The 18973-nt window shown below is 37.3% G+C and overlaps 2 protein-coding genes across 17 annotated transcripts in view; one reads left to right on the top strand and one right to left on the bottom strand.

Annotated features, from left to right (window-relative positions):
• The window catches only part of WDR19 (WD repeat domain 19), an 88483-nt gene extending 83567 nt beyond the window's left edge, over positions 1-4916 (top strand). Inside the window, exon 37 of the mRNA XM_082632967.1 lies at positions 4542-4916. The gene's annotated coding sequence lies outside the window, so the exon portion shown is untranslated. The remainder of the gene's footprint in view (positions 1-4541) is intronic.
• Positions 4917-7719: 2803 nt separating this feature from the next.
• Positions 7720-18973, bottom strand: part of RFC1 (replication factor C subunit 1) — a 78046-nt gene continuing 66792 nt past the window's right edge. For 8 of the 16 annotated variants that reach the window (XM_082632792.1, XM_082632787.1, XM_082632795.1 and 5 more), the window contains 8 exons: positions 15929-16024; positions 15708-15806; positions 14364-14518; positions 14120-14237; positions 11720-11865; positions 10159-10372; positions 8831-9022; positions 7720-7815 (listed from right to left, as the gene is read on the bottom strand). In XM_082632792.1, the coding sequence (XP_082488918.1) occupies positions 7735-7815; positions 8831-9022; positions 10159-10372; positions 11720-11865; positions 14120-14237; positions 14364-14518; positions 15708-15806; positions 15929-16024 (1101 nt within the window). In that variant the 3' untranslated portion in view covers positions 7720-7734. The remainder of the gene's footprint in view (positions 7816-8830; positions 9023-10158; positions 10373-11719; positions 11866-14119; positions 14238-14363; positions 14519-15707; positions 15807-15928; positions 16025-18973) is intronic. The other 8 variants (XM_082632791.1, XM_082632790.1, XM_082632789.1 and 5 more) reach the window with 2 other exon arrangements.

The raw sequence follows: 18973 nt of genomic DNA on the forward strand, positions 1-18973 counted from the left end.
GTGATGCTGAGCACCTTTTCATGTATGTATTGACCATATGTATGTTTTCTTTAGAAAAATGTCTATTCAGAGCCTTTGCCCATTTTTTTAATTGGATTTTTTTTCTATTGAGTTGTATGAGTTCTTTATATATTTTGTATATTAACCCAAATTATCAGATATATGATTTGCAAATTTTCTCCCATTCTATAGGTTGCCTTTTCATTTTGTTGATGGAGACTTTTTAGATTGATGTAGTCTTACTTGTTTATATTTGTTTTGTTGCCTTTGCTTTTGGTGTCACATACAAAAATACATTTCCAAGACCAATGTCAAGGAGCTTACTCCCTATGGTTTTGTCTAAGAGTTTTATGTTGTCAGGCCTTATGTTCAAGACTTTAATCCATTATGAGTTAATTTTTATGTATGGTGTAAGATAGTGATCCGGTTTCATTCTTTTGCATGTGGCTGTCCAGTTTCCCCAACACCATTTAAGAGACTGCCTTTCCCCATTGTATATTCTTGGCTTCTTTGTCATAAATTGACCATATATGCACAGGTTTATTTCTGGGCTCTCTATTCTGTTCCATTAATCTGTGTGTCTGTTTTTATACCGATACCATACTGTTTTGATTACTATAGCTGCATAATATAGTTTGAAATCAGGAAGTGTGGTGCTTCCAGCTTTGTTCTTCTCAACATTGCTTTTTGGCTGTTCAGTGTCTTTGTCATTCCATACAAATATTAGGATTGTTTGTTCTATTTCTGTGAAAAATGCCATTGGAAATTGACAGGAATTGCATTGAATCTGTAGATTGCTTTGGGTAGTGTGGACACTTTAATGATATTAATTCTTCCAATCCATAAACATAGAAAATCTTTCCATTTATTTATATCTTCAGTTTCTTCACTGATAGCTTTTCAGTGCACAGGTCTTTCACCTCCTTGGTTAAATTCATTCATAGGTATTGTATTCTTTTGATGCAATTGTAAATAAGATTGTTTTCTTAATTTCTCTGATAGTTCATTATTAGATACAACAGATTTTTATATATTGATTTTATATCCTGCAATTTTGCTGTATTAGTTCTAACAACTTTTTTGGTGGTCTTCAGGGTTCCCTATACATAATATGTCATTTGCAAATAGTGACAGTTTAACTTATTCCTTTCCTATCTGAATACCTTTTATTTATTTTTCTTGCCTAAAGGCAAGAGTGACATCCTTGTCTTATTCCTGATCTTCGAGGAAAAGCTTTCAGCTTTTCACCATTGAGTGTGATAGCCGTGGGTTTGTCCTATATGGCCTTTATGATGTTGAGTATGTTCCCTCTGTACCCACTTTTGTGAAAGTTTTTATCATGAGCAGATGTTGAATTTTGTCAGATGCTTTTTATCAAGATATGATTTTTATCCTTCATTTTGTTAATGTGGTGTATCATCTTGATTGATTTCTGGATGTTGGACTATCCTTGCATTCCTCCAATAAATCCCACTTGATTGTGGTGATTCCTTTAATGTATTATTGAATTCAGTTTGCTAATATTTTGTTGAGGGTTTTTGCAACTATGTTCATCAGCGATATTGGCCTGTAATTTTCTTTCTTGTAGTTTCTTTGTCTGGTTTTTGTATCAGAGTAATGCTGGTCTCATGGAATGAGTTTGGAAGTGTTTCCTCTTCTATTTTTTGGAAAAGTTTGAGAAGGATTGGTATTAATTCTTCTCTAAGTGTTTGGTAGAATTAACCAGTGAAGCCATCTGGTCCTGGATTTTTGTTTTGTCAGGATTTTTGTTTTGTCAGGTTGTTTTGTTGATTACTGATTCAATCTCCTTGATAGTAATTGGTCTAATTTTCTGTTTCTTCATGATTCAGTATTAGAAGGTTGTATGTTTCTAGGAATTTATCCATTTCTTCTAGGTTGTCCATTTTGCTGGCATTATAGTATTTCATAGTAGTCTCTTTTGTATTTCTGTGGTATCAAATGTAATATCTCCTCTTTCATTTCTGATTTTGAGTCCCCTCTTTTTCTTGGTGATTCTAGCTAAAGGTTTGTCTATTTATCTATCTTTTGGGCAAAAAAAAAAATAGCTATTAGTTTCATTGAACTTCTCTATTGTCTTTTTAGTCTCCATTTCATTTATTTCTGCTCTTGGAGATTTCCTTCCTTCTACTAACTTTGGGCTTAGCTTGTTCTTTTTCTAGTTCCTTAAGGTGTGAAGTTAGGCTGTTCATTTGAGATCTTTCTTGTTTCTTAATGCAGGTGTTTATTGTTATGAGCTTCCTTCTTAGAAACTGTTTTTGTTGCATCCCATAAGATTTGGTATGCTGTATAGCTGTCCCTCAGTATTCGTGGGGGATTGGTTCCAGGATCCCTAGTGGATACCAACATCCACGGATGCTCAAGTCCCTTATATATAATGGTGTAGTATTTGAATATAGCCTATGCACATTTTCCTGTATACTTTAAATCATCTCTAGATTACTTATATTACCTAATACACTGTAAATGCTATGTAAATAGTTGCCAGCATGTAGCAAATTCAAGTTTTGCTTTTTGGAACTTTCTGGTACTTTTTTTTTTTTCCTGAATCTTTTGATCCATGGTTGGTTGGATCTGTGGATATGGAACCCACAGATATGGAGGGCCAACTCTATTTCCATTTATATGTCTCAGGTATTTTTTTAATTTCTCTTTTGATTTCTTCTTTGACCCAGCAGTTGTTGAGCAGCATGTTTGAATCTCCACGTATTTGTGAATTTTCCAGTTTTCTTCTTGTAATTGATTTGTAGTTTCATACTTTTGTGGTCAGAAAAGATGCTTGATATGATTTCGGTCTTCTAAATTTATTAAGACTTGTTTTGTGGCCTTACATATGATCTATCCTGGAGAAATGTTCCATGTGTGCTTGAGAAGAATGTGTATTCTCCTGCTTTGGGATGGAATGTTCTGTAAATGCGTTAAGTCCATCTGGTCTAACATGTCATTTAAGACCAATGTTTCCTTATTGGTTTTCTGTCAAATGAAAATCTATTCACTGATGAAAGTGGGGTAATGAAGTCCCCTCCTATTATTGTATTGCTCTTTCTCCCTTTAGATACGTTAATATTTGCTTATATTTAGGTGCTGCTAATGTAAATAATAAATATTTACAAATGTTATATCCTCTTTTGGATTGATACCTTTATCATTATATAATGGCCTTCTTTGTCCCTTCTTACAGTCTTTGTTTTAAAGTCTATTTTGTCTAAGTAGAACTACTCCAGCTTCTTTTGGTTTCCATTAGCATGGAGTATCTTTTTCCATTCCTTCACTTTCAGTCTGTGTGTCCTTAAAGCTAAGTGAGTCTCTTGCAGGCAGCATATAGATGGATCTTGGTTTTTATCCATTCTGTCTTTTGATCAGAGAATTTATAAATTATATTTAAAGTGGTTATTGATAGATAGGGACTTGCTGCCATTTTGTTCATTGTTTTCTGGCTGTTTTGTAATTCCTTTGTTCCTTTCTTCTTTTCTTGCTCCTTTTTCTCCTTTTGTGATCTGACAATTTTCTGTAGTCATATGCTTAGATTCCTTTCTTTTTTGTCTACCATAGGTTTTGCTTTGTGGATACCATGAGACTTACATAAAATACAACAGTCTGTTTGAAGTTGACAACAACTTAAGTTCAAATGCATTTTTACTCTCACCATCCACATTGTGATTCACAATTTTATATCTTTTAATCTTGTGTATCCAATAACAAATTATTTTAGTTATTTTTACTATTTTGTCTTTTAACTTTCACACTAGGTTTATAAGTACCTACCATTACAACATTAGAGTATTCTGAATTTATATATTTACCTTTACCTTTGAGATTTAGTTTCATACATTTTCGTATTAATTAGTGTCCTTGTGTTTCAGCTTAAAGAAGTCCCTTTAACATTTCTTGTAAGGCCAGTCTAGTGGTGATGAACCTCTTTAGCTTTTCCTTGCCTAGAAAACTTCCTTGCTCCTTCAATTTTGAAGGATGGCTTTCCCAGGTAGAATATTCTTGGTTGGCAGTTTTATTCTTTCAGCACTTTGACTATATCAGGCCACTCTCTTCTAGCCTGCAAAGTTTCTGCCAAAAGAATCTGGTGACAGTCTTATGAGGGGGGAGGGGGTTCCCCTGTACATAACAAGTTGTTTTCTTTTGCTGCTTTTAAGGTTGTCTTCTTGTCTTTAACTTCTGGCAGTTTAATTATAACTTGTCTTGGTATGGGCCTCTTTGGGTTGAGTTGCTGAGCACTAACTTTGCACTTTCTCATTCTTCTCAGTAAGGTGGCTGTTATCATCATCCTCACTTTGTAACAGGTTCAACAGCTTGCCCATACAGTTCTAGTCACTTGAAAAGCCAGGACTGAAACTCAATTAACAGACTGGCGATTTCTTACTTGAATGTAGTGATCCTGCTCCACATTCCAGAAATAAGCAAGAAAATCTTCTTTATTATGCTTGGCTTTACTCCTAAATGCTAGTAGTTACTTGAAACCCTTCTAAAAGCATATGGGGTTTTGTTTTTTATTTTTTTGTCCTTTCTAGGTATTATGGTCCTGAGAAGATACCATTTTTCCACAGGAGGCTGTGTTTCTACCCCGGGCAGATTTCAAGATGGTCCTTCCTGAATACAGAAAAAACAAGGTCACCTCTCCAGGTCACCACTTTCAACTTCTGTAGAGTGGGAAACAGTGACATGGAACATGCTGTTTATACTTTGTATATTTCCTCTTCTGAGTCTTACATATTCTATGCTCTATACTGTTAATAGTAACCCATGACATAACTATAAATATTCAGCTTTTTGATATCTTTTCTATTTTGAAATACCTCCTTTAAAATAAACTTATTAGATATTTGTAATGTTTTCCCAGATTTAAAGACAGAAAAAGAAATAAAGGAAGGTAGCTTTAAACCATACTGTGAAGTTTGGGCAGCACAGATATTAACAGTGTTAAAAAGTTTGAACTGAGAGGCTTACACAAATCAAGGCTATTTAGCATAATCAGCCTGAGAATAAAAACATCAGAAATCAGTAAAATCAGCATTTTTAAAGAATGAAACTATAAGCTTATGATTCTTGTCATTATACTACATAGTATGGAATTCCTGTCACAAAATTAAATCATTTGACTTTCCCTGAAGATGTACATTATTCAGAATCTTCCCCAAGGTGGGTGGAGGGTTCATTTCCCATGTCACACACACCCAATACTATACATATCAGTATATGCTTCCTTGCCATCCAAAGCCAAAGTATCAAAGTCTGAGCAGCTGACAGAATCATGTAGCCTAACTAACTCTGAATGTATCAGATGATATGATTTTACAGTATAGCCACCAGCATTCTGAGCATTACAGAGGTACCTACGAGCCTAGGGTAGAACCCAAAAAGTGCCAATAAAGTTTTACAGCATCCAGGTATCCATATGCATGCCTCCAGCTTTGTTTTTCCTTCCCAAAGGCTGGCTAGAGGCCCTGGCCTTCCTAAGTGATACAAGTCATTATCATTAAACCCACCCGTGGTTCCTTTGTTTTGTGTTATCACTTGAGGGATGTTGTAAGGCTACAGGAATAGTAAGAGTCATAGGCACTTGGGATCTGTAAGGGGAAGCACATTATATTTTGGGAGTTAGTTAGTTATGGGCCTCAGACATTCACTAATGAGCATAATTGTACCAGAACTTATTTAGGAAGATACTCCTCCTAGTACACATAACTATGTGCTCCTTATTAATAACTTCAAGAGGCCCAATGTTGCTGTAAATAATACACTGACAGAACTTAAAAAATGAAGGATGAAGTAGTATTAGTAATAAAGTAGTAGTTTGTTATAGACTACCAAATGGCCAAGACTCAATGGATCTCAAAGAAAGCAAGTATACAGTTTTACACTGCAAGGATGATGTGTGGCATCCAGTGGCTCCAATAAGGATTTACTAGTTGCTCCAAATCATAATGAACAAGTAAAGGACACTATCTGTTGTTCTGGCTGCAAGGAGATTACAGTCCCTTTCCTGGGAAGCACAGAGCAAGTAGGCAGATATGACTTGCATATCAAAAAGCAATAGAAATGGAAAAATACGCTTAAGAAATTTATGCTCACCCCACTGGTGAGGTGAGGCAGTCGTCAATCAAGAAAATCTTCACTGAAGCAGAAGTTTCAAGCAGGGCTTTTAACAAAGAGAGGGTTTAGTAGGCAAAGGCTTAAGGCAACGTTTTATTCCCATAATGAACTTAATCTACATGAAAGACATTTTTCACACTGGTAAATACATTTTAAATGTCTCAAGAACTTCGTCTGTCCTCCCAAACAAGACTATCAGTTCCTTAAAGGCAGGGAACAGAATCCTGATTTTACATTCCTCTTAGCACATACCTCGCAGAAGTAGCACATACCCTTGAGCATTTACTGACAAGATTTAAAAAATTGCTAGACACCCAAATTCCCAACTAGTTCCACAGCCTCAGGCCCCTCAACAAGCACAGTTACAGGTACAATCTAAAGTTCCAGGGCTTCCCTGGTGGCGCAGTGGTTGAGAGTCCGCCTGCCGATGCAGGGGACACGGGTTCGTGCCCCGGTCTGGGAAGATCCCACATGCCGCGGAGCGGCTGGGCCCGTGAGCCATGGCTGCTGAGCCTGCGCGTCCAGAGTCTGTGCTCCGCAGTGGGAGAGGCCACAGCGGTGGGAGGCCCCTGTACCGCAAAAAAATAAAAAATAAAAATAAAATAAAAAATAAAGTTCCAGTAGGGTTTGTGGAACCTGTCAGGACAGAACTGGATCCCTCAGGGACAAAGTAAACAAAAGCCAGTGTTCATTTAGTCCCAAACCAGAGTGAGGATAAGAGTTTGACCCAGCCTGGACCCTACTGGTTTTAAACTAATGAGTTGAAACTCTGGAAGGCTAGGAATGTCTGACAATCTTTCTGCAGCCACAATACCCTCTAATAATAACAAAGAGCCCTCTCTATGAAATTCTATTCACAGCAGAGGTGTGGTTGACACTCATAGGGGTAATGAACTTGGGAATTAGAGTTCTGACTCTTCAACTGCCAAAGTTATGTTTCACAGAACAGGTCAGTAGGAATATAGGTAGCTTTTGTATCCAATCATTTGCAAATTAATAAGGAAAAAATATACCAACATAGTATCTTACTGTACAAGATGACAATCTTAAGAATTTGTACATGTATCATGTGAAACATTTCTAATTTCTATTTTGCAAGATATTTGACAACGTACAAATAATACCCAGTTCTAGGTGATGGCGTTTGTATTTTGATTTATTTACAAAATCTCTCCACATAATAGTAACTAACTACCTCTTTTTTTAAAATCAGCATTGGTCCTATAATGGCCATTAGGATAAATTCTTTAAGCCTACAAAAGCCGCCTTAGTACCTCTGTTCCCAGACATATTACTGTTAACTAAAAATCTGACTCCAAAGCCCACATGTAGTTTCTAATTCTGAATATACAGTCATTTTGAAGTACAATCTCATTAGATTGACAGGGCACAGTGGAGGACCCAAGCAGTCCTATCAACCTCTATAAGAGGTGTACATCAGCCTACTGTTTACATACTTCTAGCTGTCCCACCGTTTATTTGTAATGGGACCATGAGGTTGCCCCATTACACTAAAACGTGGTTCCTTTGGAAAAACAAAGCATTCTCTAAGACCAGCTAGACTGGTCAGCAGGTTGAATAAAAAGTAGCAGTCAGCAGTGAAAAATGGTTTTATTTCTTTGAACTTTTTCCTTTTCCTTTTCTGGACTCTTTTTCTGATTTTGAAGGCTTTGAAGATTTTGTCTTTTTCTGCTGGGAGGGAAAGATGCACAAAATAGTTAGTAGCTGTGTTTATGAGTAAATGAAATAAGTTCATCTCTACAATACATCAAATCTTTACCTGCAACTTAATAAAGAAGAAAGGTTGCAAACACCTAGATCTTGAACTACAGCTACCCTTGATGAGCTTACTAATAACAACTGGCCAGCTGTAGCTTTGAACTATTGAAAAGCTATTTAGACTCTAGAACTAGGATATGTTCCCCAGAACATCGATATATTTAAGAAAGACAAAATAAGCAAGATATAATTTACACACACGGTTATGTTTTCATGAAGAATTTCCTTTTCTTTCAGTTTCAGATTAGAGATCCAAACACACTCAGTTTGAGCAGGGGAGGGAGTAGACTTCTTAGGTCTACACAAGACCAGAGAGAGCCACACTGGAGAAGGCCACTATTCCCACCCCTGCACATACAAAACAGAATCGAGGGGCAAGAATGATAAATGCACACACACTAGGGACAGAAGAGGATACAAACTAGATTCCTTTGCCTCAGCCAATGATAAACAGGGGGCTGATACCATACATAATTTTAATCTTTCCTAGCAAAAGATGAGGATGTTTTGCTCTGGGAAACTTCTATGGGCATTTCAACAGCTATAGCAAAAAATAAATAACAGAAAGGAGAAATGGTTTCATTAAAAATGCTTTTCTTGATTATGCTATGAAAATGTGTCTGTGGGTAAAGCACACACCAATGGCAAATTAAAAAAATAGTCCTTTTTCCAACAGAGCATATGACCATCAATATGATGGCCTGTTTTTTGCTGTCTGGCTCTTCCACTGTTATAAGAAGTTGACTGTTTATGAAAGTGAAATCTACACCTTCTTCACCCTCGGAACTGTGATGAACAAAACAGAAAGTATTTTCAGCTTCCTCTGTTACTTGCTAAGCAGGCTCTGAATAATTTCAAAAGGCAAGTTATACACAAGCTATTTTGAGGGAGTACCATAGCTTCTCCTATTTGCAGATGAAAATACTACCTTGATCATAGCATCAGTTTCCAAAGTGTCCTGGTCTTTCTCATCAGATTGAGAGTCATCTTCATTTAACTCTTCATTGTATTCAGAATCCAGCGGTGGGCCTATGCTGTGTCTGTGTGTCTTTACTGCCTGGAGTGAATACGGAATAAGGTGGACTTCCTTATTGTAAGCTCTTGTGAAGGCTGCTTTCACCTACACAAAAGGAATAGAGGGAGGTTTTTAAAACTCTAACTGCCAAACAACCCCTTTAAACTCTGTAGGCCTAGAGGCTCTGAGAGACCCTAGGAGCCCCTTGAAATTGTTTGTAAAATATGTATGCATGTACATGTAAGTATATCTATATGCATTTTCCTATGGAGAAGTTCCATATTTTTCATGACATTCTTAATAGAGCCATGACTCAAAAAATAAGAATCAGTATTTGAGAACATTAGGCAGATTTTTTAAAGTCACTTTAAGTCATCAATTTTTTCTATTCAGTGTTCTCTGCAGTTCTACAAAGTGACAAGCAAAGTTAGTCAGTGAACCAATAAATCAAAAAAGGTTTACAATAAAGTACAAGTTAAAGTTGTCCTTTAATTACCACAAAATATCTAAATTACCTTTACCACAAAAATAGGCTATTTCAAAATACTAAGTAACTTGAAAAGCCTTAACCTCAAGCTTCTAAACCTAACTGTAGAATTAGTCCACAAATTCTAACAATGGATGTCTCTTGTGAGAATTTACCTATAGTCATACCTGTAGTCAGGTCAAAATTCTAGAGAAGACAAGCCACAGAGAACATGTCTTCTAGAACAGCACCAAGTAAACAAGCACAAGGGTGACATATTAGATATCACAAACTCATGTTATGTCACTTTAGTTTCTTCATGTTCACTATATAAAGTAGGGGATACATCATTACATAATAGATTGTCCAACTAATAAGTACACTAGAACACAGATTAGGCAGACTAAGAAAAAGTCTAAAAATGCTCAGCCAGTAAACACTTCTTTTCATAATGCATTACCACCACCTCACTTTTACTTCCCCAGGCTCATCTGCCTATCCTTGTAAGGAATACATCTACATTTGCTCCTCAGATTTCACACCTTCCTTTTCCATGCAGGCTAAGGCAAAGATAAAACTATAAATTATAAAAGTCAAATCCCAAAGTCTACTCTTAATATTGTACTCAAATAGTATCTTTGGAAAGCACAGACCATAAGCAAAAAGCATTTAAGAGAAGAAATTAAACTTTTAAAAGCATCTAAAACATCTCTGATGTACTCCTAGTACATGGTAATTACAAAGTGATGGAGAACCAGTGGGGTACACAATGTACCTTGGGATCCAGCTTGGAGAAGGAACTAGGTCTGTCTCCCCAGCTGCTCATTTCCATGATATTCTCAAAGTCTTCTTTCATCAAATAATACGTGTCCATAAGAGCAACAACATCCTGTACTCCTTCTATCCCTCGTGAGGTCAGGGGCTGTACAAGTGCATCCCTTATATGTGACAGATAATCCATGTTTACAGTCCTTTTGCTGGAGTAAGTTCTTAAACCAAAACAAAAGAGATACACTGTAATCAATGGCAAACGACCACCAACTCATAGTTTGCTGGAGTTTAATCCACTTTTAATAATGTTAATGTATCTACACAATGTATCTACACAAATATAGTAGAAACATCGAAGAGGCACACCCCAGGGCAAAGTGATACGTCACCTTGAAAAAGTGATGGGCAGGGAATAGGAGAGGAGCTGAAAGGCAGGCCTTCAGCTTGAGCAATGAGAAGAGCAGGAGAAAAGAGCCCTTTCAAGCTTCTAGAGGCCGCCTCTATCTCTTGGCTCATGGTCCCTTTGTCCATCTTCAAAGCCAGCAGTGGGAGCACAACATCTTCACATCTCTCTGACTGATAATGATGCCTACCTCCACCACTCCTTTTTTTTTTTTTTTTTTTTGTAAAAACACTTATGATTACATTGGGCCCATCAGATAATCCAGGGTAATCTTCCCATCTCAAGATGGGAATAAATTTGTGGTGTTTTAAGCCAGTAAGTTTTGGTAATTTGCTATAGCAGCAATAGAAAACTAACATGCGGTGGCAAAAAAAAGACCCACACCATAAACTACAAAGAGGGATCATAGAAGGAAGAAGAATTCTACAGGAACAGAAGAAAGGAACATCTCAGTTCAGTTTTAAACAAAAGTTAAGGTTAGACTAATGTTAATATTCTCTCCAGGGACTAGAAAGGAAAATAAGATTGCTTAAGTAGTTCTTCATGGTTAAAAATGAATCCCTAAAGTTCACTTAATATTTGTGTGCAAGCACATTTCTAAGTTTCTAAACTGTAAAAAATTTAACCAAATAATAAGAATTTTTGAACATCCTTAAACTTCTCCAAGGACATTGGTTTTCAATCATCTGAGTATCCACCTTCTGTAATACACTAAACTGTATCCCCTTGTCCCAAATGACTATGTCAGTTTACTATTAGGATGGGAGGCAAAAACTAGTTCATTTATTTAAATAATTCCCTTTTTCCTATTAATTTATTTGGAGGCCAATATATTATGTATGCCTACTAGTAATAGGCATAGTCAGAATAACAATAAATAATAGCACTACCTCAGATTTATATAGCTTTAAAACTTATCTTAACATTATGGCACATCTACCATCTGGCTTTATTCTCCAAAGTATCCTTTTAAGTGATAAAATGAGTGTCATACTAATTACAGATAATAAAACTCAGGGCCATGAACTTATCCATGTTCACTTATCTAGTTAGTAATGAAATCAAAACTAAAACACAAATCTTTGTGACTCATGCTATCCTTATTAAAGGCCAAATATACTACCCTGATAAAATGCCACACATAGAGTAATACCCCGCTTACCTGAGACTCATATGCAATGCTAGGTCCTGAACAATACGATCGTGTTTGCCCATAGATGAGTGCTTCCCCAACCAACTTGGGAAGGTAGGAAACTGGGTCATGTACCCCCTCATTAACTCTCCAGGAAGAACACTGGCATAAATGGCCTGAAAAAATTAATTGCAATCCACAAGTTAAATTCAGTACTGAGTTAAGTTGCTTCTCTAGCAGCTGTTGGCTTCCAAGCAGTCTCCAGAAAATGCAGTAACATTGCTCCCCATACCTAATTCCAAGATAGGCCCCATCCCTCTCTCCCTCATCTGTTGGTATGGGAAACTTCAACGTGAGAAAACAATTAATTGCAGTAAATGCCTTGGTCTAAAACATGTTATGGCCCTCACAGATCATCTAGCCAACCCAGACTCAGCCAAATGATCTCAACATACACCAGTTACCTCTCAATGCCAGTGTTATAGAAAAAACTGTTTAAGAGGAATATGATTGTCTTCAACATAATATCAATAAACCAGGTGGATCAAAGCATGGAAAATCTAATAATTAGAGAATTAAGTAAACTGGCACTTGAGAAAAGTTTTTTTTAAAGGTATCCTTGGATATCTTCTATATCCAGGGTTTTTACCTTTTTTTATATGTATATAAATTTATTTATTTTTGGCTGTGTTAGGTCTTTGTTGTGGGCTTTCTCTAGTTGCGGTAAGTGTGAGCTACTCTTCATTGCACGGGCTTCTCATTGCGGTGGCTTCTCTTGTTGTGGAGCATGGGCTCTAGGTGTGCAGGCTTCAATAGTTGTAGCATGCAGGCTCAGTAGTTGTGATGAACAGGCTTAGGTGCTCCGTGGCATGTGGTATCTTCCCAGACCAGGGCTCGAACCTGTGTCCCCTGCACTGGCAGGCAGATTCTTAACCACTGCGCCACCAAGCAAGTCCCAGGGTTTTTACTTTTTTAAAGGTTGGAATTATACATAAATCTTGTGTCCTGCTTTGTTCTAATAATATTCTCTCATAAGTATTTTTTAGATTAAATCATCTTTACAAGTAATTTTAAAGGCTGCCTAATGTTCCATCAAGAGGATTTACCATAATTAATCAGACTCCTATTGCTGAACATGGAGATTTTCTCCCATTTCTTGCTATCAAAATTAATGCTTTAGGGCAGGGGTCCCCAACCCCCAAGCCACGCACCAGTATCGGTAGGAACCGGGCTGCACAGCAGGAGGTGAGCGGTGGGCAAGCGAGCGAAGCTTCATCTGTATTTACAGCCGCTCCCCATCGCTCGCATTACTGCCTGAGCTCCACCTCCTGTCAGATCAGTGGTGGCAATTAGATTCTGATAGGAGCGTGAACCCTATCAGAACTGTGCACATGAGGGATCTAGGTTACGTGCTGCTTATGAGAATCTAATGCCTGATGAACTGAGGTGGAGCTGAGGTGGTCCCATCACCCCCAGATGGGACCATCTAGTTGCAGGAAAACAAGCTCAGGGCTCCCACTGATTCTGCATTATGGTGAGTTGTATAATTATTCCACTATATATTACAATGTAACAATAATAGAAATAAAGTGCACAATAAATGTAATGTGCTTGAATCATCCCAAAACCATTCTCCCCCCACCATCCGTGGAAAAACTGTCTTCCATGAAACTGGCCCCTGGTGCCAAAAAGGTTGGGGACCCCTGCTTTAGGAAGTATTTTTGCACATAAAGCTCTTCCTGTGTTTAACATTATTTCTCCAGGATAAATTCTCATAGGTATGATTATTAGGTATAAAAAAAAAATGAACACTTTTAAAGCATAAGAGAAAGGAATCTTTAAAAGAAGAGTAGACCTCCAGAAGTCCCTTGCTTGTTAGGTCAATATTACATAAATATGCAAAACTCAAGAATAAATAACCAGTTTAATTATGAAAGTTTGCACAACTCTGTTTTGAGTAAAAGATATCAACCTAAATAAAGTACCCAATACAAAGCTGCCTCTGTAGCAAGGAAGAATAAAGAAAATCAGAATTCATATATCAGAAAAATGGCTGCAAACCTGCCCTGGTTGCATTTCTTCAGGGATGAGCTACTTAGTAACAACCTGGGAGAGCCAAGAATGACAAAAAAACAAATGGATTCTTAAGGTAAAAGAGAGCAAATGAAACTTTTGACTCACATCTTAGTTATGACCAAAATCTGACATTCCTATTTCCGTATGTCCATTTACGTTAAAAACATTGAAAAATAAGAGTAGATTAAGAAACAAATAATAGTGACCACAAGGTACTTTAATCTATAACAGATTATATTTTTTGCCATTAAGAGCCATAATGTTTATCTGGTATTTCAAATAATTACAGGAGCTAAAAGCTATTTTGTTGCAACTAAAGCAGGGTCTGCACTTTAAGGAAAGCCCTATGCTTACCTGTGTGGGCAGAAGACTCCAGTTTTGCTTATTCCGGATCTGACGGTCCACTAGGTCACCATCAGATATGCTGTCTGCTGCTCTGCTTAAAAGCATCAAGTGCTTTTTCATGTCACCCCTGCAGGAATAAACCAGTCCGAATTACACCACTGTCCACACTCCACACCCCTCCCTCCCAGGTATCTGGCCTTCGTAGGGCTGGGAAGGGTACTAATTCTACCCCTCACTAGCTCTGAACACTCACCCTGCGGCTACAGGCTTCACGTGTAGGTAGTTCTCCTGGACAAAGAGGGGTGCTATTGAATAATCATGAAAAAAGAGATCTAATTTGTCCACAAGTGACATATGAGCAGTCTCCTCTCCAGTTACAAACACCTTCCGGGCAACATCAAATGGGCCCTAAAAAGAGAGAGGGACATACCTAGTAGAATGACCAATATCCAAAACACTGACAACACCAAATGCTAGCTAAGATGTGGAGAAACAGAAACTCTTTCACTGCTGGTAGGAGTGCAAGATAGTACACTTTGGAAGACAGATCAGTAGTTTCTTACAAAACTAAATATATTTTTAACATACCATCCAGCAACTGGGCTCCTTGGTATTTACCCAAGTGAACTGAAAACATATCCACATAAAAAGAAATGACTTACAAAGCCATGAAAAGATATGGAGAAACCTTAAACGTATATTACTAAGTGAAAGAAGCCAATCTGAAAAGATGACATACTATACGACTCCAACTATATGACATTCTGAAAAAGGTGAAACTATGGAGACAGTAAAAAGATTAGTGGTTACCAGGGGCTGGGGGAAGGGAGGGATAAACAGGCAAAGTAAAGAGGATTTCTAGGGCAGTGAAAGTATTCTGTATGATACTACCATGGTGGACAAAGGCCACTACATATTTGTCAAAACCCACAGAATGTACACCACCAAGAGCAAACCCTAATGTTAAACTATGGACTGTGGGTGATAATGGTGTGTCAGTGTAGGTCATCAATTGAAACAAATGTGCCGTTCTGGTGGTGGGTGTTGACAGTGGGGGACATTATACAGGGGGATATGCAGGCAATCTCGATTTTGCTGTGAACCTAAAATGGCTCTGAAAATGTTTACTGATTTTTTAAAAAGAGGAAGGGAGGGGAAAATACTGTTTAATCATTGCTCTAAAGGTAATAATAAATTCTGACTGGTGACTAGGTGAAACAACACAGAGATAATTGATACAGACCTGTAGTTTCAGAGAGGTCATTTAAACTATAAGCCAACTGAAACAAGATTATTCTCAACAGTTCCAAAACCATTCAAAACATGAAATCCATATATAAGGGACTCTTATAGAAAGGCCATTTCATAATTACTGAGGCATAAAACTTCCCTTTCTCAAAATTTACAATTACATTGACAGTCCTTAAGGAAAAATTCATTTGAATTAGAAACACTTTTAGCACCTGTCTATATCTCTTACTATAAAGATCCATAGGTTGCACAGGTGTCTCAAGGAACTATAATAATTATTTCAATTAAATTAATACTAACAGGAAGAGAAGTGCTTTGGCACTTAAGAAGTGGAAATTTATTTTACCAATTTGATATCCTTTTTGGCTCTATGAGAATCAGCCTTAGCCTGGTCATAGGTTAGTGCTTTACTTCGTGCACACCACATACTCAGATTGTGTAGAACCTGAAAGAATCACAAGTAAGACACTGTTAAGACAGGAAAATACTGCCACTCCCCATCCCCAAAACACTGAAGGCATCCATTCAAAATAATCATCAATGTTATATAATATATATCTCATTTACCTGTCTGATATCTTGATTGGCTCCCAAAATTATTTCATTCATAGCTGGAGGGGGAATCTTTAAACCCTCTTTAAATGCAATAGACATCATAGCACCCTGAAATTGGCAAAGGGGAATGAATCTTCACTGATTTTTTTTTAATTCGTATAATCAGATTTAAAAAAAATATTTATCAGGTACTTTAAAAAACTGACCCATAAAACACAGAAAAAATAAAATGACACTTTCCCAAAGAATATTATAAGTTTCAGTCTCCAGGCTTTGAAGATTGGAGATCTTATGGGACATTTTTCTACAAATCTTTCATCTGAAAAGATTTCCGCTTTATGATGAGGTTCTGCCCACACTTCCAATCTTCTAGGAGCTTGTAAAATTGTGGAACTGAAGAGCCATTGTGGATCTTGGATATTACCTTTCCCAAGCCTCATATATCCCAGAAATCATATTTTCACTCACAGAAAGATAGACAAGATGAAAAGGCAGAGGGCTATATACCAGATGAAGGAACAAGATAAAACCCCAGAAAAACAACTAAATGAAGTGGACATAGGCAACCTTCCGGAAAAAGAATTCAGAATAATGATAGTGAAGATGATCCAGGACCTTGGAAAAAGAATAGAGGCAAATATCGAGAAGATGCAAGAAATGTTTAACAAAGATCTAGAAGAATTAAAGAACAAACAAACAGAGATGAACAATACAAGAACTGAAATGAAAACTACACTAGAGGGCTTCCCTGGTGGCGCAGTGGTTGAGAGTCCACCGGCCGATGCGGGGGACGCGGGTTCATGCCCCGGTCCGGAAAGATCCCACATGCCGCGGAGCGGCTGGGCCCCTGAGCCATGGCTGCAGAGCCTGCGCGTCCGGAGCCTGTGCTCCGCAATGGGAGAGGCCACAACAGTGAGAGGCCCGTGTACCGCAAAAAAAAAAAAAAAAAAAAAAAAACAAACTACACTAGAAGGAATCAATAGCAGAATAACTGAGGCAGAAGAACGGATAAGTGACCTGGAAGACAGAATGGTGGAATTAACTGCTGTGGAACGGAAAAAAGACAAAAGAATGAAAAGAAATGAAGACAGCCTACGAGACCTCTGGGACAACATTAAATGCAACAACGTTTGCATTATAGGGGTCCCAGATGGAGAAGAGACAGAGAAAGGACCAGAGAAAATATTTGAAGCGATTATAGTCAAAAACTTCCCTAACATGGGAAAGGAAATAGCCAGCCAAGTCCAGGAAGCGCAGCGAGTCCCATACAGGATAAACCCAAGGAGAAACATGCCGAGACACATAGTAATCAAACTGGCAAAAATTAAAGACAAAGAAAAATTATTGAAAGCAGCAAGGGAAAAACGACAAATAACATACAAGGGGACTCCTATAAGGTTAACAGCTGATTTCTCAGCAGAAACTCTACAAGCCAGAATGGAGTGGCATGATATACTTAAAGTGATGAAAGGGAAGAACCTACAACCAAGATTACTCTACCCAGCAAAGATCTCACTCAGATTCAATGGAGAAATCAAAAGCTTTACAGACAAGCAAAAGCTAAGAGAATTCAGCACCACCAAACCAGCTCTACAACAAATGCTAAAGGAACTTCTCTAAGTGGGAAACACAAGAGAAGAAAAGGACCTACAAAAACAAACCCAAAACAATTAAGAAAATGGTAATAGGAACATACATATTGATAATTACCTTAAACGTGAATGGATTAAATGATCCAACCAAAAGACACATGCTCGCTGAATGGATACAAAAACAAGACCCATATACATGCTGTCTACAAGAGACCCACTTCAGACCTAGGGACACATTCAGACTGAAAGTGAGGGAATGGAAAAAGACAGTCCATGCACATGGAAATAAAAAGAAAGCTGGAGTAGCAATACTCATATCAGATAAAATAGACTTTAAAATAAAGAATGTTACAAGAGACAAGGAAGGACACTATATAATGATCAAGGGATCAATACAAGAAGAAGATATAACAATTATAAATATATATGCACCCAACAGAGGAGCACCTCAATACATAAGGCAACTGCTAACAGCTATAAAAGAGGAAATCAACAGTAACACAATAATACTGGGGGACGTTAACACCTCACTTACACCAATAGACATATCATCCAAAATGAAAATAAATAAGGAAACAGAAGCTTTAAATGACACAATAGACCAGATAGATCTAATTGATATTTATAGGACATTCCATCCAAAAACAGCGGATTACACTTTCTTCTCAACTACACACGGAACATTCTCCAGGGTAGATCACATCTTGGGTCACAAATCAAGCCTCAGTAAATTTAAGAAAATTGAAATCATATCAAGCATCTTTTCTGACCACAATGCTATGAGATTAATAACCAAGAGATCATTGAAGAAAACAAAGAGGAAATCAAAAAATACCTACAGACAAATGACAATGAAAACACAACGATCCAAAACCTATGGGATGCAGCAAAAGCAGTTCTAAGAGGGAAGTTTATAGCTATACAAGCCTACCTCAAGAAACAAGAAAAATCTCAAATAAACAATCTAACCTTACACCTCAAGGAACTAGAGAAAGAAGAACAAACAAAACCCAAAGTTAGCAGAAGGAAAGAAATCACAAAGATCAGAGCCGAAATAAATGAAATAGAAACAAAGAAAACAACAGCAAAGATCAATAAAACTAAAACCTGGTTCTTTGAGATAAACAAAATTGATAAACCATTAGCCAGACTCATCCAGAAAAAGAGGGAGAGGACTCAAATCAATAAAATTAGAAATGAAAAAGGAGAAGGTACGACACTGCAGAAATACAAAGCATCCTAAGAGACTACTACAAGCAACTCTATGCCAATAAAATGGACAACCTAGAAGAAATGGACAAATTCTTAGAAAGGTATAACCTTCCAAGACTGAACCAGGAAGAAACAGAAAAATATGAACAGACCAATCACAAGTAATGAAATTGAAACTGTGATTAAAAATCTTCCAACAAACAAAAGCCCAGGACCAGATGGCTTCACTGGCGAATTCTATCAAATATTTAGA

Source organism: Mesoplodon mirus (assembly GCF_964341445.2).
Source record: "Mesoplodon mirus genome assembly, chromosome: 2".
NCBI lineage: Eukaryota > Metazoa > Chordata > Mammalia > Artiodactyla > Ziphiidae > Mesoplodon > Mesoplodon mirus.